Here is a 27,571-nt window from a genome sequence, read left to right as displayed (position 1 = left end):
TGCTCACTGCGGGGTGGTGGCTGCTGGGCAGGCTGGCGCTCATACCATGAGCGAGGCGGACGGGCTGCGACAGCGCCGGCCTCTGCGGCTGCAGGTCGTCACGGACGATGATGGCCAGGCCCCGGAGGCTAAGGACGGCAGGTAGGCCGGACTCCCAGACCGGGCGCTGGAGCCGGGCCGCGAGGAGTGGAGGGCGATCCTCCTGGACAGCGGCGACGGCAGTAATAGTAACCTGGGGATGTGGTGCAGAGCGCCTTGTCCGAGCCCTCTCGTGTCATCCCCAAGAAAAACTCATTTTTCCGAGGAGGAAGGAGACTCCGACAAGGCGGATGTACCTGCCAGGTCTTTGAGGTTCGGGTGCACCCAGCGCCCAGTCGCGGCGTTATCCTCGGCTCTCCGGGACCCTAGACCGTCTCGCGCCGCTCTTGCGCCTTCCCTCCCCTCACTCCTGCCCCACCCTGCAGCGCGGTTGCTTCCTCGCCTTTCCCTCGCTCCCCTCGCGCTGTCATTCCTTTGGCTCATCTGATCCCCCTGGGCACAGCTACCTGGCCAGTGTCTTGCGTCTTCCTGGTCCCCCGCTCGCACTTTCTCGAAGGGAGGAGGTCCCACGAGATGCTGGGGTCCTGCCTCGTTATCCGGCGAAGAGATGGCTTCTACACTTGCTCTTCTGCACCTGCCCCCCTCACGCTGCGTGACCAGTCCTCACCGCGGTTCTTGGAAAGAGTGGAGAACAGAAGTGACATTGTAGGCAATTTTTGTGAGAATTCAGCCTTGCAGTTTTTCCCGATAGGGATGGAGAAACATAGGAAACTGTAGTTGTTGACACCTCAGAAATACCAGGTTTTGTCCTTTAGCCTCCTCTACCATCTTCTAGAATATAAGAATGCTATGTTTTGTTAGCTAAAAACTGAATCATGATCCGCAAATACAGATTTCAATGTAAGATACTTAAAATTCGCTTTTCAATTATGTGTCCTGAATTTCATAACTTTTAAGTTTCAGGGAGAATCAAGAGGCCCCATAGACCAAGCTTGAAGCTGTGGAACAGATTGACTTATATTTAATAGAAGTACTGGAAATATTTGTTCAGTAATGTGCCGAGAGGTGGTGGGGTACATATGAATGAGAGGCAGTTTTTGCCCCTGTAGACTGAGTTTATTGACTGATGATGAGAGGAACACATTTAAAGGAGAACGATGGCAGGGAGGAGCATTTAGGCTCTAGAGAAGCAATTTAGAGAGAAGACTTTGCGGTGATAGTTGACCTTGGGCCAGTGAAAAGATCGGGAAGATGCTCCCATATATCCTGACCAACCATCCTGGGTTGCCCTGGACTGGGGTTTCCAAGGATGTAGAACTTTAAGTGCTAAACCTGGGCAAACTGGGACAATTTGGTCACCCTACTTACTGTGAATTAATCATCTGTTGATGGTTGAGGAGCCATTTAGAATGGACATGCAAGAATTGGCAACACTTTCCTACGGAAATCTTGAAGACAAGTGATTTTTACCTGAGAAATGAAAGAGCAGTGGCCTGAGTTTGTCATTAGATGCAGTGCGTTGAAAACCAGGGCATACAGCCCCTGAGAGCACTGGTTAGGTGGTCCCATCTCTCAAGTCTGCTGGCTCACACCTCTGGCCCTAGGGCAGAGCAGTAGACTTAATTGTTTTTTTCAGGTTCTCTGTGGGGATTTTTTCCTTAATGACTAAGTAAATCTGATTCTAAAGTCATCTTTTACTGCTTGATCTTTTCCAGTGTGCCTTTTACATTTATGTTTAGTTATTTCCTTGACTTCCCTATCCATGAACATTGTTCCTGTTTCCCTGTGTTTGTCCTTGTTTGTTTATCCCTTTTCTGTATATCTGTAATGATCTCTTTCAAAGTGAGGTCTTGTCACCACCCTTCCTTTCTGCGGTTATTATTGTAATATGTAGCTGTTTTTCTCATTTTTCTTCTGCAGCTCTCCTATATTTTTCATTTCTTTTGTGGTCATTTCTAGTAGTTCATGTAATAGTAATTTTGATTACCTTAAAACTCAAGGGTTCAACATAAGCCAGGAAAGCCTGTGTATAGTGGGTGAAGTAAAGGAATCTAAATTCAGAAGTAAAAATACGAAACTGTTAGAATAAACTTTAGCACTTTAGATGTACTAAATAGAATAAAGGAAGCCTTGAAAGACATGTTACTAAACTGACAGAACTAAGACATAGATTTTAGCAGTGGTAGGGACCCCTAGCAATACGTTGGCTGGTCTCCCAACTCTTGGCGTGAAAAGTGGGTGTTTGCTTTGTTTTGCCGATGAGATCATTGAGGTCTGTGTGTGCGAATTAGTTTATATGAAGTTACAGAGAATAGAGTCAAAAGAGAAATGAATGAAGAAGGATAGAACCGGCAGCTGGACAATGATTGAGAAGTGTATTTTTTAAATTATGCTTTGGAAATAAGATTTTATGCCAAAGCTCTTGAATTACTGTATTTAAGATATAATGGAGAATTTGATTGGTAAATTCTTTTATTCAGTGTGGTACATAGATGAGCTAAGCACTTTAACATACCAGTGCAAGCTTATAATTATTATTTGACATTGATTTCCCGAAATGCTTTAGAAACTTAATTGTATTCTGTGGAACTGTTCCTTTCTCTTTGGAACACAGTTCTATCTAGGAAGAGAACTGTGTAATGTCCGTATATGACTGTTTAGGGATGCAGAATAAATACCTTGAGGATTTAATATATTTCAGTACATTAAATTCCATATAATTCTGCTTTTACAATAAACTGAAGGATTTTAGTTTAATTAAAAGTCTTTGCTAGGTCCATTTTCCTTTTTCCTCTTGAAGACTGAAGAGTAAGGGAGGAAGTATGGAGAAACAGATGGGCATTCAGGAGTTCATGAGGAGTCAGGCAGCTGGAGTGTTTGTCTCAGCTTTGCCCCAGGTGTGTATTTTCAGATAGCTTTTTAAACTTGTTTCTTGATTTCTTAATTTTTTTTCAAGGATAAAGTGATGAATCTAGGAGCCCTAGTTTAAAGGATTGTGAAAAATGAGCAAATTCAAGATGCTGTCACTAAAAAAGATGAGTTGATGCTATTTGACTTTCTCAGGCTTCAGGGATCACCTTGACACTTCAGATTCTGGTATATCATGGAATTGGGGCTATCAGGTTTTCCACAACAATCACAGGTAAATTTTGATCTCTTGGAGTCTGCTTGTTGGGACTTCAGTTCAGGACCCAAGGCCCTGATGTCCTGTGTGCAGAGTTAGAGCATACCCTTCAAAATCTGCCAAATTGGCTGGTGAATCTACAGAAGATTGTGTAAATCGCGGCCCAGCCAACAGCAGTTGTCAAATCCTGTTGCATCACTGTGGTTGTGCTCTTGCCTTTAGAGAGTGTAGGCAATTTCAGGGTGCAGATGTCCTCATGGAGATGGGCATCCCTCCAGGCTCTTCCGAGAGATTGGGGCAAACAAACTGATTTCTCAGACTGCACCTGGGAAATAAGTTGCCAGCGTTCCTGGATGTGTCAGCACAGGTTGGGAACCTGCAGTGCTTTGTCAGTGAAAATGGATAGGGATCGATACAGTGTCCTTTATTTAAGTTAAAAAAAGAGTAAGAGGGAGGCAGACACCAAGAAAAGACAGAAGAATTGTAGTTAACTGTGAATTTACAGGAAGCAACACTGACGAGGGCCTGCCAAAAAGTTAACGAACCTTGGGCTAAAATAAGTGTGGCACCCAGAGCAGGGGTCCAGGAGCTGGGCTTACCTCGTTTATGTAACAAGCTAACTCCATTTCAAGTGCTCAGGAAGCACACATGGCTAGTAGCTATTATATTTCCATCATTGCAGAAAGTTCTATTGGACAGTGCTGCTCAAGGAGTTTTGTTTAAATTTAAGCTAGTATTTCTACTATGTGAGCACAGAACGTTCCAGTGGAGGCTGGATGCTGATCGGGTGAGGTTGGGGAGATGTTGGTGAAGTTTTGACTGGGAAGGGAGCTGGATAGAGTGAGTGGTGTCCAGCTACACATGAGGAACAACGGATGAAAGAGTTCGCAGGCCCGCCCTGCACCTACCAAACCAGAATCTCTGGCCCAGGTCATCTTGATGGAACCCATCCAGAAGTTGGCTGCCTTTGGGAACAGTTGCCTGAGTGGCCTCTAAATTCTTCTCCAGCTTTAAGAGAGTGTTACTGCTAGATCCCCCAGCACTGGGACACAAATCTTTGTCTCTGGACTTTTGGCCTCCTTTCTGGCTGTAAGCTCTGTGGCTTTCAGTCCTGGCTGGACTTTTTGTTTGGGACATAATTGAGACTTCATTGTGTGAAGGGGCAAGCAGATATTTAAATGGGGTGCCACCAGCTCTGAATCAGATTACCACATCAAGATTTTAAAAATGTAAGTGCAATGTGGTAAAGTAGAGGTCACAATGTTGGAGTCAAGACAGATGAGGAAGATCTGCCTTAGGTAGAATCAGGTTAGGCAAGGACAAACAAAGTAGCGCTTTGGCCAGATTGTTACTGTTTGTGGTGAGGGTCATAAGGTGAAAATACAATGCACCTTCCCTAGAGGTACTCTCCTCTACTGGGAGTGGGGTGGGTGAGGACATCAGCTTCCTTTAAGGACAGGAACATCCCTGTTGGACTCAGTACCAGACTGCAGTGAGGGCACCTCTCAGGGCTGGCAGCCACACATCTTCACCATCCACCTTTCCGTGTGCTTGTCTCTCTTTGGGATTCACACTGTCAGAAGCGTTTCTGTCATTTGCTTGTAACCAGCCCTGCTTTATTTTACAAGTACTTCATTTCTGTTGTGTTGGAAGACTTTAGGTCGCTTCAAGAAAATCACTTGGGTTTACGAGTGTTCTAGCCACTGGCGTGGCAGTTTGCATAGTGGAGTCACTGACATTTTTTTTTTTTTTAACATCTTTATTGAGATGTAATTCACATACCATAAAATTAACCTACTTAAAATGTTCAAATCAGTGATTTTTAGTATAATGGCCAGTTTTGCAGTAATTACCACAATCTAAGTTTAGAACATTCTTGTCACTGTCACCTTTCTTTTTAGTTGAAGTGAAATTTGCATAACATACAATTAACCATTTTAAAGTGCACAGTTCAGTGATATTTAGTGTATTCACAGTGTTGGGCAACCACCAGGTCTCTCTGCTTTCAAAACTACTTCATCACCCCGTAAAAGCAAGGTGTTTGCCTTGTACCGATTAAGTAATCATTCTCATTTTCCCCTCCCACACAAATGTTCAACAGATGAGTGGGGCTGGACGTGGTTGCTCATGCCTACTCATTTCAGGGTGCGCTTTGGGAGGCTAAGGTGCGAAGACTGAGGCCAGGAGTTCAAGACCAGCCTGGAGAACATAGCAAGATGTTTTTTCTACAAAAAGTAAAATAATTAGCCAGGTGTGATGCACACCTGTAGTCCTAGCTACTTTGGGAGACTGAGACGGGGGATCACTTGAGCCCAGGAGTCTCCAGCCTGGTCGACATACTGAGACTGTGTCTTTATATTTAAAAAACAAAAAATCAGATAAGTGGGCAGCAAATTGTGGTATATACATATGTAATCAACTGGTAAAAGGAACCATGTACATATACATACTGCAACTTAGATGGGCCTAGAAAACCACACTGAATGAAAGAAGCTAGTCATGAAAGGACACGTATTGTATAATTCTGCTTATGTGAAATGCCTAGAATAGGCAAATCACCATGAATTTTCACAGAGCTTTCAAACTCCAGCTCTGAGGGCTCTAGGTCTGGGCATCCTCCCCTCCCTCCTCTTGCTCTTGGCAGGCAGCGCTTCTAATGGTGACTGCAGTCATAGAGTCACATCTGGCTCTTAGTCGCGCTTTTTCAGCTCTCGCTTTTTCAGCTCTTGCGTTGTCTGTGGGAAAGCCGTTTGAGCCTTTCCCTGCCCACTTCCCTCATTTGTGAAAGAGAGAGAGACCTGGTTCCATCTGGTTGCCCACGTAAAGCACATTTCTTGGCACACTCTCATTTTGACTGTTTGCCATTCCTCTTTTCCTGGCCCTTACTCCTTTCCCTGCTGCAGACCTCTCAGGTTGCCTGAGCCTGCCATTGTGTCAAGTCATAGTTCTGTGCTTTGTAGACATTTTTATGCCTGTGGTGCTTATACCCTTGACTGATGTAAGTCAGTCACATTAGAAGAAGATTATTTGGTCCTGGGGTTTGGAGACAGGACTGGGAGGGAGAGGTTGACCTGACTTTTCACTTCATTCTCACCTGCCCTCTTCTAGGAACTTGGGCTCTCTTGGCCTCTCCCTGCTTGGGTCTGTGGCATTTTGTTTGGGTTTGTACGGCCTGGACCACCTCCTTTCCCAATAAAAGGGGTAAAGACTGTCTATGTGGCATTTTTACCTGGCCTCAGGTGTACGGGGTGAGCTCTGAACCCCTTACGAGTGAAGAGGAGGAAGTTAGGGACAAAATTCATTTTTGGAAGATTATTAGAAGAAAAATAGACACAGAATTCTCATCAGCAAAGGGAAATGCCAAAGGAAGAAGGCAGTGGTTAACACTGCCCTCGGGCCTGTTCTGCTCTGGAGGAGGAAACCGCAGGAGAAACCGGGCCTTGCCTTGATCACTGTGCTTGGAAATGTCCTCACCTGGGTCCAGTTTCAGTGTTTAGAAGCTCTGCTTTCCACGTAACTGCAGGACATGATTCAACCAAGCTTTCTACCACTGTGTTACAGGATCCACTTTGCTCCAGTTTCCAATCCCATGCTCCTGACATCCTTCCGCACCCTCCCCAACAGTGCCAACAGTCTTTGTGCTCAGTTAGGTGTTCTCCAAGGCGATGGTTTTTTCCTGCTATGCTCCTCTCTTCTGAGACCTCACGAGCCGAGTCTTTTAACATCCATAGTTTTGCTACTGTGTTCAAGGAAGTCTAGGCTTTTTCTGTGCTGCTCCTCAAAATTCTTCCTTCCTTCACCCACAACTCTATTCCAAAGCTACTTCCACATTTTTTTAGATATTTGTTGCAGCAACACCCCACTTCTAGGGTGCTGGAAACCAGTTTATTAGAAAACTGTTAATTTTTATGGCTGCCATTAACAATTTACCACACAATGAGTGTCCTGAACAACACAAATTTATTATATAATAGTTGCGTAGGTCAGAAGTCCTGGGCAGGTCTCGCTGTGTTAAGATCAGGGTGTCAGTAGGGCTTTGTTTCTGGAGGCTCTGGGGAGACTCTGTTTCCTGCCCACTCAGGTTGGTGGCAGAACCCAGCGCTCTGCAGAGGTGCTGTCCACACGAGGAACACTTTGTGAAAGCTGCTCCCTTTTCTTCTCCTTGGTCTTTCGTTTGTCTTATTTCCACCTACCCCAGTAGAAATAGAGGGATTTATTTTCTTTTCTGCTTTATTCGTTTGTTAAAATCATGCATGTTCAGGAAGTTACCCTGCCCAACACCCCGTTTCATACTGGGGGAGACTGTGGGTTTTGGAGTGGAGAAACTGGCCTGCAGTTCCCTGGCCGGTTGTTGGGAAAGAGGACTTGGCCTATATGTTTCTACACCATATCCGGAACAGAGTTTAACACGTCTAAGTGGCAGAAGACTACACTTCTGTCAAAAATCATACCCTGCCCCCTTAAATCAAGTCTGTTTTGTTAAGTGTGAGTCTTTTTTCTTTGTCAACACTTTAATTTTTTTGATGGAAGAAAAACATTCTACCTTAGGAACTCATGATTTTTTTTGTTTTAAGTTAATATTAATGTCAAGCATTTAGTATATTTGAGTTCAATTCATGTAAGCTAGTAATGATCCTATGAGGTTTATTAGTAGGAAGAGGCCAAATGTTTTCACTTGTTTGCCAGGTGAGAAATACTGTATTTGAAGATTGGTTCAGAGATATTTAAGGCACTACTGGTCATTTGTCCAAAAACTTCACCCAGGATTCCCAGGGAAGCTTTCACAGCTTCCCAAGGGTTTAGGAGTGGTGACTTTGAATTATAATTTTATAGATCCTGTGTAGATAACTGTCAGTATCTGTCAGACTTCTCTTAGGTTGAAGAGCTGGGATTTCCTTTTGATTTCTTAAAAGTAGGTTAGGAAAAGTGATGGGGGAATTGGATCCTCAGGAAGTTATTCTGCTTCCATTTCCTTCAAGAATTTAGCTATCTCTTTTATCTGTGAGAATCTTAGGGCTGCACAGTACTGAGTGTTGCTGCTTTGAATCCATGCACGGGAAATACGTAGATTTTGAGAATTACCCGCCTTTTCTGTGGATGAGTGTGTATCATTTACATCATTAGAACTCTTTTTCCCCATGACATTTTGTGTTCATCAGTTCTTTGAGTTTGCCTTCTTTAAAACCCTGCTAGAGGATTCAAGATCTGGAAAGTAACTGATCCAACGTATCCCACACAGGGGAAGCTGGAAGATTAAAAAGAACAACAACAACAAAAGTGTGTTTGCCAATCCTAGCAAACAGTGCTGAAGTTTAATCACAGGCCAGAGGTCGGCCACCTTGCAGTGGAGAAACTGGATGAGTGTCCCTGCTCCTGCCGGGAGGGCTTTCGGACCGGCCAACCTTGTCACTGTCTGAGACTCAGCTGATTGCTTTTGTATCTTTTATTTCTGGCAGCTCCTTTAGCGGCAGAGTTTTCCGAGTGACTTGATGCTGGCTGTTTCTCTCACTGTTCCCCTGCTTGGAGCCATGATGCTGCTGGAATCTCCTATAGATCCACAGCCTCTCAGGTAGGCTGCCCCGCGGTCCTCAGGAGGGGTTGCTTGACAAAACGTAATAGGCTGAAATAATTCCCAAGGAAAGGAGGGTGATTAAATCAGTCTGATCTGAAAGGTAAGTTAGGAGAAACACAGTTTTGTGATTTCTTTTGTACTTGGGTTTTTATGCTGAGTTAGATGTTACTCAGGAAATATGCATGGTATTTTTCCTGTCATTGTTTTTAAAAAACTGCGTAAACCAAAAACAAAAATTCAAAATTAGAGAAGCTTAATAATCATTAGAGACAGTCAACCATAATTCATTTCAAGTAGCAAAAATACACATAAATGGAGCTTCAGTTACCTCATTTAAATTTTATAAGTAACTGATTTTCTATAAAACCTATAATTAGTGTTCATTTTTTCCTGAGTTACCTTTCACCAATAGAGATCTATGAGTAACGCAGTCCATTATAATTTGAAAAAAGTATTGTATATGTAGGGCCCCCTGAAATAGATTCGTGTTTATAACTATAGTGTACAGAGCCAGGCTCTCATCAATGTGACGATCTGTGACTTCCATGTTGACCTAGTTGCAGGAGGGTTGTGCTGTCTGATTCAGTAATTTCCTGGTTCCCCTTGCAACTGCTAATGGGGTGAAGCCATCTGAAACTTATTGTAAATGAGTTAGTCCATGTAAGGCTTGAAAAACTTCAGATAAGAATCATATCTAGTTAAAGAGTGAATATAACATACTAACTGAATAGTGTTTTATCCGTAAAAATTAAGGCTTTATATTGGATCCAATTCACTAAGAATGTAGAGGACACGGTTCTGACCTTAGATTGACATGTGTAGCTGAGTGAACTTTTTGTTGTTGGATTTAGAATAGTGAAGGCACAAGGTGCTGTAAACACACAATTTGCTCATTAGGATTGAGAATGGGTGAAGGACTGGGGACTCTAGTCAGCCCCAGGAATGTCAGCTCTGTAATTCCTAGTGTGCTAGTGGATCCTCAGATGCATTTTTCTGCCTGAGCCAGGCCTGAGGACATCCTGTCTCCAAAGGAGGGGCGTCGGGCGGGTGGCGGGTGGTCCCCTGATGTGTTGAGGGAGGGGCTTCTCTCTAACCCTTCTCAACAGAGCAGGATGGCTCATTCTACCCAAAGAGAAAGTGACATGGGCCTTCTTAGATAGTCCAGTTGGCTAAGGTGGGGGAGTGAACTGTATCTGCAGTTGGGGATTAGAAGCTTGTGTTGGGGGGCCGGCCTTGGAAAAGGAGGCTGAGGTTGAGTTTTGAGTTGGAGAGAGAGGTTGGAGCCTCAGTGATTGCAGACCTTTGATCTCAGGAAAGATGAATGTATATGTGGAAAGAGTGGTGAAGAAATGCACTGGGATGGGTTATGTAGCCCTGGCCAGACACTGAAAGGAAGCAGGGCCCACTGGGGATTGCAAGTTGTTTGTACAAAGTGAGTTATGATTGTTGAGTAGAAGAGCCTGATGAGGAAGGAAAGGAAGAGAAGCAGTGGAACCATCGTAGCCAAGAGGGGCCTCTCTCCTGGGCTCAGCTTTCGGAATGGCAGTGGAACCATCACAGCCAACAGGGACCTCTCTCCTGGGCTCAGCTTATGGCAGTGGAACCATCGCAGCCAACAGGGACCTCTCTCCTGGGCTCAGCTTTCGGAATGGCAGTGGAACCATTACAGCCAACAGAGACCTCTCTCCTGGGCTCAGCTTTCAGAATGGCAGTGGAACCGTCGCAGCCAACAGAGACCTCTCTCCTGGGCTCAGCTTTCGGAATGGCAGTGGAACTGTCACAGCCAACAGGGACCTCTCTCCTGGGCTCAACTTTTGGCAGTGGAACCGTCGCATCCAACAGGGACCTCTCTCCTGGGCTCAGCTTTCAGAATGGCAGTGGAACTGTCACAGCCAACAGGGACCTCTCTCCTGGGCTCAGCTTTCAGAATGGCACACTCAAAAACAGGAAGATAGGCCCCAAAATACAGAGCAGAAGCAGAAGCCTGTTACGTGACAGAGCTTGGTGTGTCTCACACAGGTACACGGGCCATGACACAGCCTGTGCCCCATGCTTGCCATCCCACTGGATATCGACTCAGCTGCAGCCCTCTCAGCCCACAGTCACTCTGTGGAAGGACATGGTTTCTCTCCAGAAGGGAACAAAAAGTTTATTTTTCATAGAAGGATATGGATGTTTCCAGTCACTGAAAAAATATCAGTTAAAGTCAAATTTATGGTAAAAAAAAAAATAAATAAAATAATAGAGCAGCATTTTGGAGAATGGATTTGGTCTTCTCTGTGAAGCATGAGGCCGGGCCATCAGGTGTGAAACGTGGGCACTGCCCCCCACCACCCTAGGTGGACTGCGGTGGCTATAGGGCTGTGTGAGTCACAGGGGTGAGGAGGTCCAGCTGCCCTGAGGCATTGGATGGGGGTGGGGAGCTGGGGAGGCTGGAGGGTGGGTGGGCGCAGGCCCCAGGATGTTCTCAGGTAACAGGACTGCTGAAGGCCTTGCACTAGCACATTTATATTTTTATATTTCTTTTGACCGTGACATTTTCTGATATGCTGGAACAGTTTTTTCTTAACCCTTCTATTTCTGGCAACTGAGGATGTTGTTAGAAAGTGCCATCTTTATCAAAGAACCAAGAGTAGGTGCTTGGTACAGGTTTTCTTCACATGTGTATTTATGGACAAATCTCTGGAACTGCATTATTTTGCAGCTTCAAAGAACCCCCGCTCTTGCTTGGCGTTCTGCATCCAAATACAAAGTTGCGACAGGCAGAAAGGCTGTTTGAAAATCAGCTTATTGGACCGGAGTCCATAGCAGATATCGGGGCTAAGTCTGAGCTGGGGGCCCTTCCAGGCTGTCTGTTGTCTGAGGGGGTGGGTTCTGTGGGAGCAGCTGCAGTGGCACTCTGCCCCTGGACTGGGGCCCTGCACATCCTTCTTAGCTGTGGACATGGGGCTTGGACCCCAGACACCACGTGGGAGGCCCTAGTGCCTAGTGGCTCTTTCTGCTGGTCTCATCTGCGCAGGTTGCATGCTGTTTTAGCACTTGGTGGTTTTCAGTTCATCTCTGTGGAGCACTTTGTTGTGCTCAGAGTGTTGCAAAAGGAAAAAGGCCAAATACAGATACTGATGTTTAGTTTATTTATCAAAGTTAAATAGGTATTTGACAGCACAGCATTTCTTAGTTCCCTTTGCTTTGTATAGATTTCACTGTGAAGTGAAGACAAATGGTTCTCAATATTTCCAGTTTTTTTGTCTGTCTGTTTGAAAGCTCACTTTGATGGGTACACTTAAGGATAACCATCTGCATCACACTTGCCCACACCTCAGAGCTAGAATTGGATCTGGTTCGAATACTTGCATCTCTAGCAACCTTGAGCAAGGCATTTTCTGTTTGTGAAAATGAGAATTAAGTTTCGTATTGGAAAGGCACAGATAGTCACAGATAGTTTAAAACTTAATCTGGTACGGCCTTGCTGAGCAGCTTCTTTGGAAGTGCCGCTTGTTATTCCGAAACACACTCTGTTCTCCAGGCAGTAGGTGGCTGTGGATGTGCACACAGGGTGCTTCTGTTGTGCTCTCAAGGCCGGTCAGTGGCCTCTCTTCCAGTGACGTTTGACCAGCTTCTTTTGCCCAGGCCCTGCTATTTCACACAGGCCCCAAGGACTGGTCCATTTCTGCAGTTGGTTTGTTTTCTTGGCTGTCAAAGTCATAATTGTTTCAAGAAAAGTAAATATCATGATAGAACTTTGCGTTTCTCTTAAAAAGACATTGGCATTTATTTGTGTAAATTTTATAAGCTTTAGCTTTTTTTGGTGAAAAATCAAATATTGCTATTTAAAACTGAAACTTAACAGCAGTTGAAGTGCAAACCAATGATCTTACCTCCCCAAGAGAGCACTTTCCTGCCTTTTTCCTTTTCATTGGGCTTACTTCTCGTTGTACTTTGTCACCAGGTCCCAGCTTTTTCTGTTTCTTTGGTGAGCTGGTGATATTTCTTGGCCAGGCACAGTGGGGTCCTTTCTGGTGGGTGTGAGCCCCTGGGAGGCGCCCAGGGACCTGCCACTGCTATCTCTGCCACCTCATTTGGAAGCTGCCCTGGGGGCTGGCTGGCAGGTTGCTGACAGTGGAGGGAGGTGCTAACTCTGGGGAGTGCTGGGAGAGAGCAATCACCAGTTATAGCAGGATTTATTTTTAAGAGCAGTTTTAGATTCACAGCAAAATTGAGCAGAAGGTACAGAGATTTTCTGAAAAAGAGTTTTTATTATGATTGGGTGTTGCATTTCATCAAATGCTTTTTCTGCACACATGCCATGCACAGCCTCCCACATGATCAACATCCCCCACCACAGTGGCACGTTTGTTACAACTGATGTACCCACATCAATATGTCATTATTACTCCGAGTCTGTAGTTTACAGTAGGGTTCACTCTTGATTTTATACATTCTATGGGTTTGGACAAATGCCATGTATCCACCATTATGGTATCATACAGGGTGTTTTCACTGCCCTGAAAATCCTCTCTGCTCTGCCTGTTCATCCCATCCTCCAATTTTAACCCATGACAACCACTGATCTTTTTGCCATCTCCATAGTTTTGCCTTTTCCAGAATGTTATGTAGTTGGACTCATACAGTATGTAGCCTTTCCAGATTGGCATCTTTCACTTAGTAGTATGCATTTATTTAAAGTTCCTCCATGTCTTTCCATGGCTTGATAGCTCATTTCTTTTTAGCACTGAATAATATTCCATTGTATGACTGTGCCACAGTTTAGTTACCTACTAAAATACATCTTGGTTGCTGCTAAGTTTTGCCAGTTATGAATAAGGCTGGAACAAACATCTGTGGGCAGGTTTTTGTGTGGACCTGAGTTTTCAGCTCATTTGGGTAAATACTGAAAAGCATAATTGCTGGATTGTGTGGTAAGAGTTAAGTTTTGTAAGAAACCACCAAGCGTTTCCAAAGTGGCTGTACCATTTGCCTTCCCATTAACAATTAGAGTTCCTGATGCTCCATGTCCTTGCCAGCATTTGGTGGTGTCAGTGTTTTGGATTGTGGCCCTTTTAATAGGCGTGTAGTGGTATCTCGTTGTTTTAGTTTGCATTTCTCTGATGATATTTGATGTGGAATATCTTCATATGCTTAACTGCCATCTGTGTATCTTCTTTGGTGATGTGTCTGTTCAGGCCTTTTGCCCATTTTTGTAATTGGGTTGTTCATTTTCTTATTGTTGAGTTTTAAGAGTTGTTTGTGTATTTTGGATAATAGTTCTTTATCAGACATGTCATTTGCAAATATTTTCTCCCAGTCTGTGGCTTCTCATTCTTTTGACAGTATCTTCTGCAGAGCAAGAATTTTTAATTTTAATGAAGTTTCGCTTTTTATTTCTTCATGTATCTCACCTTGGTGTTATATCTAAAAATTCATCATCATACCCCAGGTGACCTAGATTTTCTCCTATGTTATCTTCTAGGAATTTGTTTTGTATTTTACATTTAGGTCTGTGATCCAATTTGAATTCCATTTTTGTGAAGGGTATAAGATCTGTGTCTAGATTTGTTTGCCTGTGGATGCAAACAAATTTGTTCCAGCACCATTTGTGGAAAATGCTGTCTTTTCTCCATTATGTATTGCGTTTACTCCTTTGTCAAAAGATCAGTTGATTATATTTATGTGGGTCTGTCTCTGGGATAAAAGTTTTATATGTTCCATTGATTTATTTTTCTATTCTTTTGCTAATACGACATTGTCTTGATTACTGTAGCTTTATAGTGAATCTTGAAGTTGAGTAGTTTCAGTCCTCTGACTTTATTCTTTTCCTTCAATATTGTGTTGGATATTTTGGGTCTCTGCCCTCTCCATATTAACTTTAGGATTAATTCATCTGTATCTGCAAAATAACTTGCTGGCATTTTGATTGGATTACATTGAATCTATAGATTAAGGTTGGGAAAAACTGACATCTTGACAGTATTAAGTCTTCCTATCCATGAACATGGAATATCTCTCCATTTATTTAGTTCTTTGATTTCTTTCATCAGAATTTTGTAGTTTTCCTCATACAGACCTTGTGCATATTATGTTATATTTATACTTAAGCATGCCATTCTTTTGGATGCTAATGTACATAGTGTTGTGTTTTCAATTCCAAATTCCATTTGTTCATTGTTAGTATAAAGGAAGGTAAGTCAATATCTTGCAATATCCTGCAACCTTGCTATAGTTGCTTAGTTCCAGAAGGGTTTGTTGTTGGTTCTTTCAGATTTTCTACTTAGACAATTATGTCACTTGCAAACAAAGAGAGTTTTATTTCTTTCTTCTCAATCTGTGTACCTTTTGTTTCCTTTTCATGTCTTATTGCATTAGCTAGGTCTTCCAGTGTGATAGTGAAAAGGAGTAGTGACAGGGGCATCTTTGCCTTGTTCTTGATCTTAGCAGGAAAGCTTCTAGTTTGTCATCCATAAGTATGATGTTTTATGTAGATTTTTTTATAGATGTTCTTGATCAAGTTAAGAAAGTTTTCCTCTACTCCCAGCTTGCTGAGAGCTTTTAATCGTGAATGGGTGTTGGATGTTACTAGATGCTTTTTTCTGTATCTGTTAATATGATCATGTGATTATTCTTGTTTCGATTGTTGAAGTCTCTGTGATAGTGGATTCTGTTTCTCCTTGCAGTTTCATTGGTTTTTGCCTCACATATTGGTGCTCTGTTGTGAAGCATATACACATTAAAGTTCTTATGTCTTTTTGAGGAATTGACCCCTTTGTCATTGTGTGGTGCTCCTCTTTATCCCTGATAACTTTCCTTGGTGTGAAGTCTTCTGTGTCTGAATTTAATACAGCTACTCTGGCTTGCTTTTGGTTAGTGTTAACATGATATACTTTCTTCATCCCTTCACTTTTAATCTATATATGTCTTTATATTTAAAGTGGGTTTCTTGTATACAACATAGAGTTGGGTCTTGTTTTTTGAATAATGTCTCTCTTTTATTTGGTGTATTTAGACCATTTATGTTTAAAGCGATTATTGATATATTGGATTAATAGCTACCATATTTGTTACTGTTTTCTATTCTTTGCCCTTATTCTTGTTTCTGTTTTTGCATTCTACTCTCTTTTTGTCTTTTGTAGTTTTAAACTGAGTATTTTATATGATTCCATTTTCTCTTCTTTGTTAGCGTATCAGTTATACTTCTTTTTTTTTACTTTTTATAGTGGTTACCCTTGAGTTTACTATATACATTTGAAAACTATGGAATGTTTTAAGAATTTGTGTATCATCGTTGCTCAAGGGGCGTGCTGATCTTCTCTGTATCATTCTAATTTTAGTATATGTGCTGCTGAAGTAAGCGCTTCATGTGCTATAATTTTCTCCTAAAGGATTTCTGGCAGCTCTTCCCCTTTAGTTGGATATAATCAATATCAGTAGCAGACACTGATGTGAGGTGAATATAAACTCATGCCCCTAAGTACTGAGTGTCAGCTTGAGTGCTTCAGGACTGGAGAAAATCCTCACAGTTCTCATCACTGACGGGTGTCTGCTGCACCCTTGCTCTTGAGTCCGGTTCACACCCACAGGCTGCTTCCCTAGGCCCCCGCAGTTTTATCGCTGTAAGTTTTAAGGAATTTTTGTATTCCCACAAATTGCTTCTCTTTCGTCTTCAGAATTGGCATTTCCTCTAGAGGGGCAGGGGGAACACATAAACAAGCCCTCTTATAGGAGAAGGTGGCTTAGTCACAGTTCTTAGGCTAACATTGCTCTTCCTCCTTTTTGTGTGTTTAAACAGATGTGATGTTTACTGGGACAGCAGATGGCCGGGTTGTAAAACTTGAAAATGGTGAAATAGAGACCATTGCCCGGTTTGGTTCGGGTCCGTGCGGTAAGTTGGTGATAATCCCCTGACGTATCTCTTCCAGTCTTTCAGAAAGATGTCGGATCACTGTGTGGAACTGCTTTTCCCTAGAATGCCTGTAGGAGAAAAAGAACCTCTGACCATCTAGTAGATGGAACATGACGTCACCATGAGCTCTTCATTTCCCTGGTGGTCCTTGGGCCTCATGGTGCCTGATGGTCACCTGCAGTCCCCATTTTGCAGCTGGGCAGTGGCCGTGGCCCCTGCTTGGTACTGCGTGGGCCTCGCCCCTCACCGTTTTACTGGGGTCCCTGTTTACCTTTGCAGTACTTCAGAGGCTAATAGGTGTTATCACAGTGCTGCTGTGGAAAAGCAGGTGGCCTTGTCATTACTCGGATGTGTAAGTGTTATTCTGCCTTGGTCTCAGGAATTTCAGCCCTGTGAGAATACCCTTAAGTCATTCAAATTTTGGAAAACTAGAGTAGTAGACTCACTGTTTAAAACTGATAGTCTGTAGACCTAATGGTTACCATTTTTTAATAGCTGGAATGTTTTATTAAAATGATGCATTTTAATAAACACAAACAACACAAAGGTACAAAGGAGAAAATAAAAATCACCTTGGTCTTTTCAGATGTAATTATTATGAACATTTTAGTGGTTTACTTTTCAGACATCTTTTTGTTCGTAGACATCCACACCCACACATATGATGGAATTATACTCTACATCAGTTCTTTAACCTACCTTTTTCCATGCCATTTTGGCAGTAAGCACCCTGCAGTGAGCATCCCCCAGTGAACACCCTGCAATAAGCATTTGCTGTGAGCATCCATGGTGAGCACCTACAGTAGCACCTGGAGTGAGCACCCATGGTGAGCACCCTACAATAAGCACCTGCAGTGAGCAGCCCACAGTGAACACCCTGCAGTAAGCACCTACAGTGAACACCTATGGTGAACACCTGCAGCGGTACTTGCAGTGAGCACCCCACAGTTAATGCCCCGCAAAAGCACCTGTATTGAGCACCCTGCAGTAACCACCTGCAGTGAACACCCTACAGTGAACACCCTGCAATAAGCACCTGCAGTGAGCACCCCACATGAATACCCTGTAGTAAGCACCTTCAGGGAGCACCCCACAGTGAACACCTTGCAATAAGCACCTGCAGGGAGTACCCCACAGTGAACACCCTGCAATAACCACCTACAGTGAGCACCCCACAGTGAATACCCTGCAATAAGCCCCTGCAGTGAGCACCCCACAGTGAACACCCTGCAATAAGTACCTGCAGTGAGCACCCCACATGAATACCCTGCAGTACGCACCGTCAGGGAGCACCCCACAGTGAACACTTTGCAATAAGCACCTGCAGAGAGCACCCCACAGTGAATACCCTGCAATAACCACCTTCAGTGAGCACCCCACAGTGAACAGCTTGCGATAAGTACCTGCAGTGAGCACCCCACAGTGAACACCCTGCAGTAACCAACTGCAGTGAGCACCCCACAGTGAACACCCTGCAATAAGCACCTGCAGTAAGTACGCTGCGATAAGCACCTTCAGTGAGCACTCCACATGAACATCTTGCAATAAGCACCTGCAGTAAGCACCCTGCAATAAGCACTTGCACTGAACACCCCACAGTGAACACCCTGCAATAAGTACCTGCAGTGAGCACCCCACATGAATACCATGCAGTAAGCACCATCAGGGAGCACCCCACAGTGAATACCTTGCGATAAGCACCTGCAGAGAGCACCCCACAGTGAACACCCTGCAATAACCACTTTCAGTGAGCACCCCACAGTGAACATCTTGTGATAAGTACCTGCAGTGAGCACCCCACAGTGAACACCCTGCAGTAACCACCTGCAGTGAGCACCCCACAGTGAACACCCTGCAATAAGCACCTGCAGTAAGTACCCCACAGTGAACACCCTGCAATAGGCACCTGCAGTGAGCACCTCACAGTGAACACCCTGCAATAAGCACCTGCAGTGAGTACTCTACGTGAACACCCTGCAATAAGCACCTGCAGTAAGTACCCTGCAATAAGCACCTTCAGTGAGCACTCCACATGAACATCTTGCAATAAGCACCTGCAGTAAGCACCCTGCAATAAGCACTTGCACTGAACACCCCACAGTGAACACCCTGCAATAAGCACCTGCAGTAAGCACCCTGCAATAAGCATCTCAGTGAGCACCCCACAATGAACACCTTACAGTAAGCACTTGCAGTGCAGTGAGCACCTGCAGGGCAGTTCTAGCTCTAATGCCATAGTCTTGTACAGCGTGTTGTATGGGAAAGGATGGATGAGATACTTGGATACTGAGGACAGCATTGGTAGAATCTGGGACCAGCTACCAATCCCCGTCTGTTTGTTTTTCTAGAAACCCGAGATGATGAGCCTGTGTGTGGGAGACCCCTGGGTATCCGTTCAGGGCCCAATGGGACTCTCTTTGTGGCTGACGCATACAAGGGACTATTTGAAGTAAATCCCTGGAAACGTATGTGATAATGTATTGTTTCCTTCTATGATGATTTTAGATCTTTTAAATAGTATATGTATGTATAGACTTAATAGGATTTGTTAACAACAGTCTGCTAAAGACTCTGATATTTCTTATTCACTGAACAGTACTGAAAGCATTGCCTGCAAAAGTCAGCTAGTTTTAAACACCAGAAAACTCCCTACCCATGATTGCATTTGGTCCATACCCTAATTTCCTCCAAGCATTTATATTTTAGCCACAGGGTCTCAAAAGGTCTTACTTTGAGGAAGTTAGACCTCTTTCTGTCTTTATTTTTCTGTGTGTCTCTCTGCATCTTGTCTATTTGTTTTCTCTCTTTTTCTTCTCTGTGGCCCTCCCCTTTGTCTCTGCCTTTCTGTTTTCTCCTGTAGTTCCTCCTCTTCTTTCCCCTGACTGCTCATGAGTCCCCTTGACCAGACTGTAATATGTGCTGTGTGTCTCAGTGGAGGTTCCTGCTGGGAAGGAGTCTATTGTCTTGTGCAGTGCATGGGGGCCCGAATATAGGCCCTGCAGCCCAGCTGCTTGGGGCTGTTCCACTCTGCTGGCCACCAGCTGTGACTGCAGGTCCCTTGACTGCTCTGTGTGCAGCTTCCTCATCAAATTGGGGTCATAGTAGCCCTGCCCGTGGGATTGTTGTGAAGGTTTAAAGGCGGTCACACCTCAAGAGTGCTTAGCACTCAGTCCATGTTCTTTCTATTATTTTTCAGAACTTATACTACTGCTTTTTTTTTCTAAAAGCAGATGAGTAGACTATGTCATATTTTTCTCAAATAGAACTACAGCCTGCCTAACACTTGCAATATATGTTATCAAGTCAGTTGACCTTCCAGGTCAATTGACCTAGAAGAAAGAATTCCTCATCTTTATAGAAAAGATTCTGCCTTTAATGAAGTTAGTCTAAAAAAAAATCATTTAATACCTAATACTGTTTTTACTATAAGAAGGAATGAATCTTCTGACATATGACATGGAGAAGTTTCAGTTTTTCTTTTTAAATCAGGCTGGTTAATATTTTGAAATTGTTGAAAAGAAAGTTCCTAGTTCAAGTCAATCTTTTTCTTTCTTTTGAAACTTCAGGTGAAGTAAAACTGCTGCTGTCCTCCGAGACACCCATTGAGGGGAAGAAAATGTCCTTTGTGAATGATCTTACGGTCACTCAGGATGGGAGGAAGATTTATTTCACTGATTCTAGCAGCAAATGGCAAAGACGAGACTACCTGCTTCTGGTGATGGAGGGCACAGATGACGGGCGGTGATCACGGCCTTGCTCCAGGTCTCCCATTTGTTGAGTTCACCAGCCAGGCCAGCTGCTTCAGCAGAGCCTGTTACTTCTAGGGACCAAGGGAGTATTTCCAGCATCATATTTCAGCTTCTAGTACAGGACCTTTGTGGCTTCTGGAGGCAGGTGATGGATGTCACAGAATGAAACAAGGTGCTTTCGTTTTCTCTGAGGAAATAAAACAGGCCAGTCCATCTGAGGGTGCAAGTCTAGGCAGTCAGGAGAAACCCTGGAGGCAGGCCAGGGCTTTGAGTTGCCTCTCTGGGGGAGACTCCTGTCCGGCTCCCAGGTCAGCAAGAGAACTTGGGATTCTCTGGAGGGGACACTGGATCTGCTCTGGATGGGGAAGGGCCCCCAGGGGCCAGCCTTGAATCAAGTTTGAGCAGGGGACCCAGGGCCTGATGTTTCAGGTTGAGGTGGAGTCACCTTCTGCAGGCCCATGCCCTGAAGGCCCAGAGTGGGAGCCAGGGATTCTCCCGCATAACCCTCTGCTTTTGGTGTTCCACAGCCTGCTGGAGTACGATACTGTGACCAGGGAAGTAAAAGTGTTACTGGACCAGCTGCAGTTCCCGAATGGAGTCCAGCTGTCTCCTGCAGAGGACTTTGTCCTGGTGGCAGAAACGACCATGGCCAGGATACGAAGGTGTGTGTGGGATTAGCTGAGCCGTCAGTTGCTGGCCAGAGCGCATCATGGCGGGGTAGAGTGGGCATGGAAATGGGATCGACAGAAATCAGAGGCAGCAGTGCACCTTCTGCATGGCATGTTAAAGAAAATTCAAGGGTGCACTTTTCTTTCTCCCATTGCGAGTCGTAGTCTGGGAGTGTCTTAAGGCCAGCTGGTGCAGCCCGGGCCCCATTCCCCTGCTGGCAGGGCCTTGGTCATCCCCCGACTTGCTTCCCCTCTATTCATGCTGGGCCCTGTGCACAAAGGTTTCTTCTCAGCAGCTGTGCCTTTGTTCATGATGGACATAGAGCACTTTCCATATATATAGTTGGACCAAGACCAGTTTGGTGCTTGGCTAAAATTTTTATCTTAAATTGAGGGGCTATGGCTCACTGTCTGCTTGGGTGAATTTTTCAGAGTCTATGTTTCTGGCCTGATGAAGGGCGGGGCTGATCTGTTTGTGGAGGACATGCCTGGATTTCCAGACAACATCCGGCCCAGCAGCTTTGGGGGGTACTGGGTCGGCATGTCAACCATCCGCCCTAACCCTGGGTTTTCCATGCTGGATTTCTTATCTGAGAGACCCTGGATCAAAAAGATGATTTTTAAGGTAACTATAAAAACTGTTACTCCAAGAAAGAAAATGGAAGTGAATGGAATCATATTTTTTTGACCCTTATAGCTTAAAAATCTAATTCTGCTTGTAGTATTTAGCTCTGAATGACACTTAGAAACACATTTTATTCTTCATCCTGAAATGCAGATTTAAACATTTGGACCCTTTGGTTCTTCTGGTTTCCCTGTTTCTGGGTATTGTGATTGCCACCCTCACCATCATGGCTGTGGGCATCCGCCTGCCTGTCAGTCTCGCTCCTCCATCTGCCATGGCTGTGCCAGGCCTTCTCTGCTCTCCGCCCTCCTCTCTGCCTCCTCAGGGAAAGAGTCGGAAGGTGCCCCTTCCTCCCCTACCTGCAGGTGTGGCCACCCCTGTAACCCAGTCACCACAGCTGCCGTCGCGCCTGCTGTCTGCTGCCTTCTTGCAGCCTCACTGCCAGGCACCCTTCTCTATGGAGTTCTGCCCTTTGACCTCCCACCACACCCAAATCTTTCCCTTTAAAAAAAAAAAGTCACCCACCCCCACCAATGGCCAGCCATAGCCCCTTCAACACAACAGCCCCTTCAACACAACAGCCCCTTCAACCCAACAGCCCCTTCACCCCAGCCTTTAAAGCTTGCCGTTTTCCCAGTGGCTTCCATGAAGCACCCCACAGCACCCCACATCATAACTCAGCACGTTTACACTGTGGAGGGATCACTTGCTGACATGGGCGCTTGTGTAATATAGAGATCTGCTTTTCCAGCAAGCTCCATTTCACAGGCTGAATAGGTATTTGAAGTTGATACTGAATATTTGAACTGATATGGAAATACTAGCTTACGGTCCTGGGGCTGACAGGCAGCAGTTGCTGAGTCCTACTGCAGGGCTGTGTGCCTGAACCCCTCCTGGGGGCTGCGTGCACATTCTCAGACTGGCTCACGGTCTTCAGTGATGTGAGTTCTGTGGGTTGCTGTGTGAGAAGTCCTAATCTGTTGAGAAATCTGTCCTTCTCTTTGCCTTATTGGCTCCAGAGATATCATCTGTTCCTGCTGGCACATAGGGGGAGGCAGAATAGCAGGTGGGCTAGCACAGGGGTTTTGGAGGCTGCCAGACCAGCTGTGGGACCCTGGGCCAGAGACTTGGACTCTCTGCCTCAGGTACTCTGTCTGTAAAGTGGAAAGAATAATAGCACCACATCAGGTGCTGGGAACGTTTAGTGAGAATCCGCACATAGCGCTCTTAGCTTAGGGTAGTGTTAGTGGTGGTTGTTTGTGTCTCTTCCCCTGAATAGAATATCCATACCATCAGAGCAGGTGTTTTTCTGCGTAGTTCATTTGTCATCCTCCACACCTGCAACAGTGCCTGGCACATGTAGGCGTGAGGACGTACCGTTGATTGAGGGCATGGTTAGGGAGGGGGCTGCAAGCATGAGGGAACACGGAATCTTCCTGCAGCTGGGTGAGGAGGGGTGAGAGGGAGAACCACAGCCCCATGGACTTGGAAAGAAGGTTCAGTTTTATTCAAAATGTAATCCAAGTCATTGAAGATTTTTTTGTTTTTTGTTTTTGAGACAGAGTCTCGCTCTGTCACTCAGGCTGGTGTGTAGTGGCACAATCTCGGCTCACTGCAGTCTCTGCCTCCTGGGCTCAAGTGATTCTCCTGCCTCAGCCTCCTGAGTAGCTGAGACTACAGGCATGCACCACTACGCTCGGCTAATTTTTATATTTTTAGTATAGACGAGTTTTCACCGTGTTGGCCAGGCTGGTCTCGAATGCCTGACCTTGAGTAATCCACCCACCTCGGCCTCCCAAAGTGCTGGGATTACAACCGGGAGCCACCATGCCCAGCCTGATTTTTTTTTTTTTTTTTTTTTTAATTTTGAGACAGTGTCAAAGCTGTGGAAATGGAGGGTACAAGGGATTTTTTTCCCCAGCACTGTTTTCGAGTTAGCTGCTGGCCTGATGTCCTCTCATTCATTGCAGATGCCTGAGCATGTGTTTGGCACATTCTCCTCATTACCACCGGTCGAAACCAGGAGATGCCCACAGCTCCCCTGTGACTGTCTGGTCTGCAGGCCCCATCCAGATTTCGCCAGTTGTCCCGCTGTTGTCCTTTATAACAAAGGATCCAACCCAGGATCAGAAGTGGTGTTTAGCTGTCAGCTCTGTTTCATCTCCTTCAGTCTGGGCATATTCAGCCCGTTTTTGTTTGAAGTTTTGGCCTTGATCCTTTGGAAGCATACAGGTCAGCTGTGTCCCAGAATGTCCCTCCAGTAGGGTTTTTCATGTTGAGATTCTGGTCTCGTATCGCTGGCAGTAGTGGTACAGCCGTGAAGCTGTGCTCATCTTGACGAGGCTGTCATGAGGGCACAGTATCAGTTTGCTCTGTTGGGGTGGGGCAACTTCGGCCACCTGATTCAGGCGAGGAATGCCAGGTGTCTCCACCTTGACGTGGTTCTTTCGTGTTTAATTACTGAGTCGCTCGCAGAGAGATAGTTTCTGTAAGTGATCATCAGTGCCATCTTATGGTTTCCCATGTTCTTAATGGTGATTATGTTACAGTCATCATTGATATTGATGTTCAAATTACCCATCTGTGGCCAGGAGGAGCCCCTTCAGTGTGGCTTCTGGGCCTTTGGGCATGTCCTGTTGTCCTGGGCTAGCTCCTCACTTTCCAGCACATGAGTCGTTCCAGGTTCCTCTCGTATTGTCCCTGCTCCAGCTCTGCAATTGGCCATTTCTCCCAGGAGCCTTGGTTGCCTGTGGAGGAGATCTGGGTGCTAAGTGTACTCGCGCCTTGGGTGTCACTGCTCCCAGGTCCCCAAGGGACAGCGCTGGGAGTACAAGCACATGATACGTACTCACACATGCCTGCATGCGTAGACATCACACACACACCGCTCATGCTTATGCCTGCATCTGTCATCTGTAAATTGAAAACCATGACAACACCACCGACTGATCCAAGTTTTCTCCCCTTATTTCTCCCCCTATTTGTACCTCTCTAACAGTGAGAAACCTGGATCCCATTGTCCTCCCTAGGTTTACCTGTTCAACCATTTTCTCTGTGTGTGACCAATCTGTAGCTGCTGTGTCCTGTCACATGGCCCCATCCAGGGCTGTAGCACCCCATGCTTGGCTGTCCCCTTCCTCCCTGACCGTGTACTGGAGGCTGCCTTTCCCCTCAAGGGCTGTGATCCCTGTACCACGCTGTCCCTGGGAGTACACCTCTTCACTTGCATGGGCTGTCACAGCCTGATCTGTGCCTCACTGTGGGGATACCTCCTCACCCCGTGTGGGCCCTGACAGCCTGTGCCAGGCCACCGCCCTGAAGGGACACCTCCTTACCCAAGCAGAGTGGGCTGGTCTGGGTCACCATGGTCTGCCATCCCCTGCACACATGTACCCTGCTCAGCCCCATGCTCCTGATGGAGTTGTTTAGGAGGGGAGTGATGTAGTACAAAGAATGTTTTTAAAGAGAACTGCAGCTACTGAAAGGAGAACAGCTTGCAGTTCTGGCTGTGGGAGCCTGTGTGGAAGCTGTCCCAGTGACTGGGGAGAGGTGGCAGGGCAAGGCCCAGGCCAGGGACACACACAACAGATGGCAAGACTGGTGGCTGGGCTTGTAGGGCACAGAGAGACCGGGATCAAGGGAGGGCTGGGGTCCTGGCCCTGTCTCCGGAGCTGGGGAGGCTGTCGAACTTGAAGTGCTATTAGAAAGTCCAGGCAGACATGGGTCCCAGACGGTGAGAGACAGCACTGGTGTTGGAAATGGAGATGGCAATTTGAGAGATTTCTGGGAAAGTGACCAGTTGTAATAGTAAGAGAAGATGAGATCTCTTAGGAAGAAGAAGAAGAGAGGAGAGCGGGAAGGATCCATGGCCGAACAGCAGGAGGTGGCATTTCGTGGGTAGTGGGAAGCCTTGGGAGTTTTTTGAGCTGTAATGCAGTTGATCTATCGCTGTTAAACCTAGCGTCTAGTCAACTTGTCTGTCTGCTTGAACATTTCCAGTGACTGGGAGACATTATTCGTTGGACACTTGTTTGGGTATTTCCGCTTGTATTAAATGCTAGAAATCTGTCTGTTAATTTCCATTCCTTGGTCTTAGGCAGAGGAGTGCTTTGTCATAATTTCCGACCAGGTGTCCTTCTGCTCTGCCAGAAATCATGCCTCTCGCCATCTGTTCTCTGCTTAAAACTCTTCAACAGTCCCATGTGACCACAGTCTAGGTCTAAGCTCTTTTGCCTCCGTCCCTGGAGGCATCCTTCAGGATCTACACACCCCGCTTTGATGAAAGCAATGGGATTTTGCTGTCTCTTTTGGAAGCCATGTTGTGTGGTCTGTGGATCTGCTCGCCTTTTTATGAACATGAGCTGCTCTCAAATCTCCATCGTTTGCACCTTGCCTATTTGAAATGTTTTAAACCTAAACAGAAGACTTGTGTATTCCAGGGAAGCTGTGCTGGTTGTTGTCTGGTGGGTGGAGGTCATTCTGAGCCTTGGCTCCAGTGCTGTGACCGCCTTGGATGTGATGTGTCTCTCTGAGTTCAGCCAGGCCGTCCAGAGATGTGCTCATGTTGCTGTCCTTGTGCTGGGGAGCCTCTTTGGCCTGATCTTCACAGGGACAGGGGTGGGGTGGGGTCTGCTTTGGGGCCCCTGGGGCTGGGAGTGGGAGCTGGGTTAGCTGTCCTGTGGGGCACTGCCCTGTGGGGCTGCCCTGTCTTGGAAAGGAGTCAGACCCTTCCTGGATGGTGGGGGCGGCACGGTTGATCTGTGCACAGCATTCTTGGCCAGATAGTGAACTCTCCCTGCACTGTGCTTCCCTCTAGCTCTTTAGTCAGGAGACGGTGATGAAGTTTGTGCCGCGGTACAGCCTCGTCCTAGAACTCAGCGACAGCGGTGCCTTCCGGAGAAGCCTGCATGATTCCGACGGGCTGGTGGCTGCCTACGTCAGTAAGGTGCATGAGCACGACGGGCACCTGTACCTGGGCTCTTTCAGGTCCCCCTTCCTCTGCAGACTCAGCCTCCAGGCTGTTTAGCCCTCCCAGATAGCTGCCCCTGCCATGTAAGCCAGGAGTCTTCACACTAAGGCACCAGGCCTGGTCCAGGAGGAGCTGTGGACACAGTCATGGTTCAAGTGTCCACATGTACTTGTCAGTCCCTGAGGGATGGTGGGCATGGCTGCTTCATCCCTTGAGGATGCCCGGGCACCATCTGGGCTCATCTTTCTGTTTAGAGGGAAGCATAACATAACTGCCACCGGGAAGATAAATTCATGTGAAGCAATTTTCTCTTAAAAAAAAAAACAAACAAAGCTTTCTAAGTACAATCATTCTCTAGGACTTGGGAAGCTCCTTGCACTTGGAACAGGGCTCAGGTGGGTGGAGCAGTAACACACTGCCCAGGAAGTTTGCTGCTGTGGCCCTGTCCTGCGGCCTCAGAGTCCTTCTTTACTATTCTTTAACATGCGGTCATACCTTTATTGGGGTGGGAATGGAAGAGCAGAGGGAGCATGGCCCAAGGGTGTTGAGGCCAGCAGTGAGAGCTATGTAAGCCAAGACTTGGAACTGTGTTCTCAAGGGTTGTGTGGGACGTGGGCTCTCCATAGTGTGTAGGAAAAGCATGTTGACTAGCGGCTCAGAGAGGACTTTGCTGGGTTTCTTTCTGTGAATATCTCCGCACTGACCATGCTGGAATTGGATGCTTCTGCAATTTGGGACCTACTGCAGGGGTCTGTTTAGTGACGTCCTGTCTATGACCTTTGTTGTTGACCTCTAGACCCCAAGATGTGAACAGTGCACGTGTTAATGTCATCTTTGCTCATGTGTTATAAGCCCCAAGTTGCTGTATATTTTCACAAGTATGTCTACACACTGGTCATGATTTTGATAATAAATAATGATAAATTGA

General features: G+C 45.7%; 1 protein-coding gene and 1 non-coding gene across 2 annotated transcripts; one reads left to right on the top strand and one right to left on the bottom strand.

The window, feature by feature from the left end:
• LOC119618202 (adipocyte plasma membrane-associated protein) lies at positions 1 to 27,571 on the top strand. Its single transcript, XM_073008151.1, is given in 10 exon segments — positions 1 to 141; positions 8,620 to 8,648; positions 8,651 to 8,732; positions 11,440 to 11,553; positions 16,517 to 16,611; positions 18,981 to 19,097; positions 20,199 to 20,373; positions 20,909 to 21,043; positions 21,482 to 21,674; positions 26,491 to 27,571. Coding segments are annotated over 10 exon segments (1,245 nt in total). The 5' UTR covers positions 1 to 46; the 3' UTR covers positions 26,701 to 27,571.
• On the bottom strand, positions 15,978 to 16,084 carry LOC119618634 (U6 spliceosomal RNA). The gene has a single exon (XR_005235011.2). It is a non-coding gene; the product is annotated as a U6 spliceosomal RNA (small nuclear RNA).

The sequence above is a fragment of the Chlorocebus sabaeus genome, chromosome 2 (assembly GCF_047675955.1).
Source record: "Chlorocebus sabaeus isolate Y175 chromosome 2, mChlSab1.0.hap1, whole genome shotgun sequence".
NCBI classification, from domain to species: domain Eukaryota; kingdom Metazoa; phylum Chordata; class Mammalia; order Primates; family Cercopithecidae; genus Chlorocebus; species Chlorocebus sabaeus.
The sequence above is the reverse complement of the archived record's forward strand: the minus strand, read 5'-3'. Positions and strand labels throughout refer to the sequence as shown.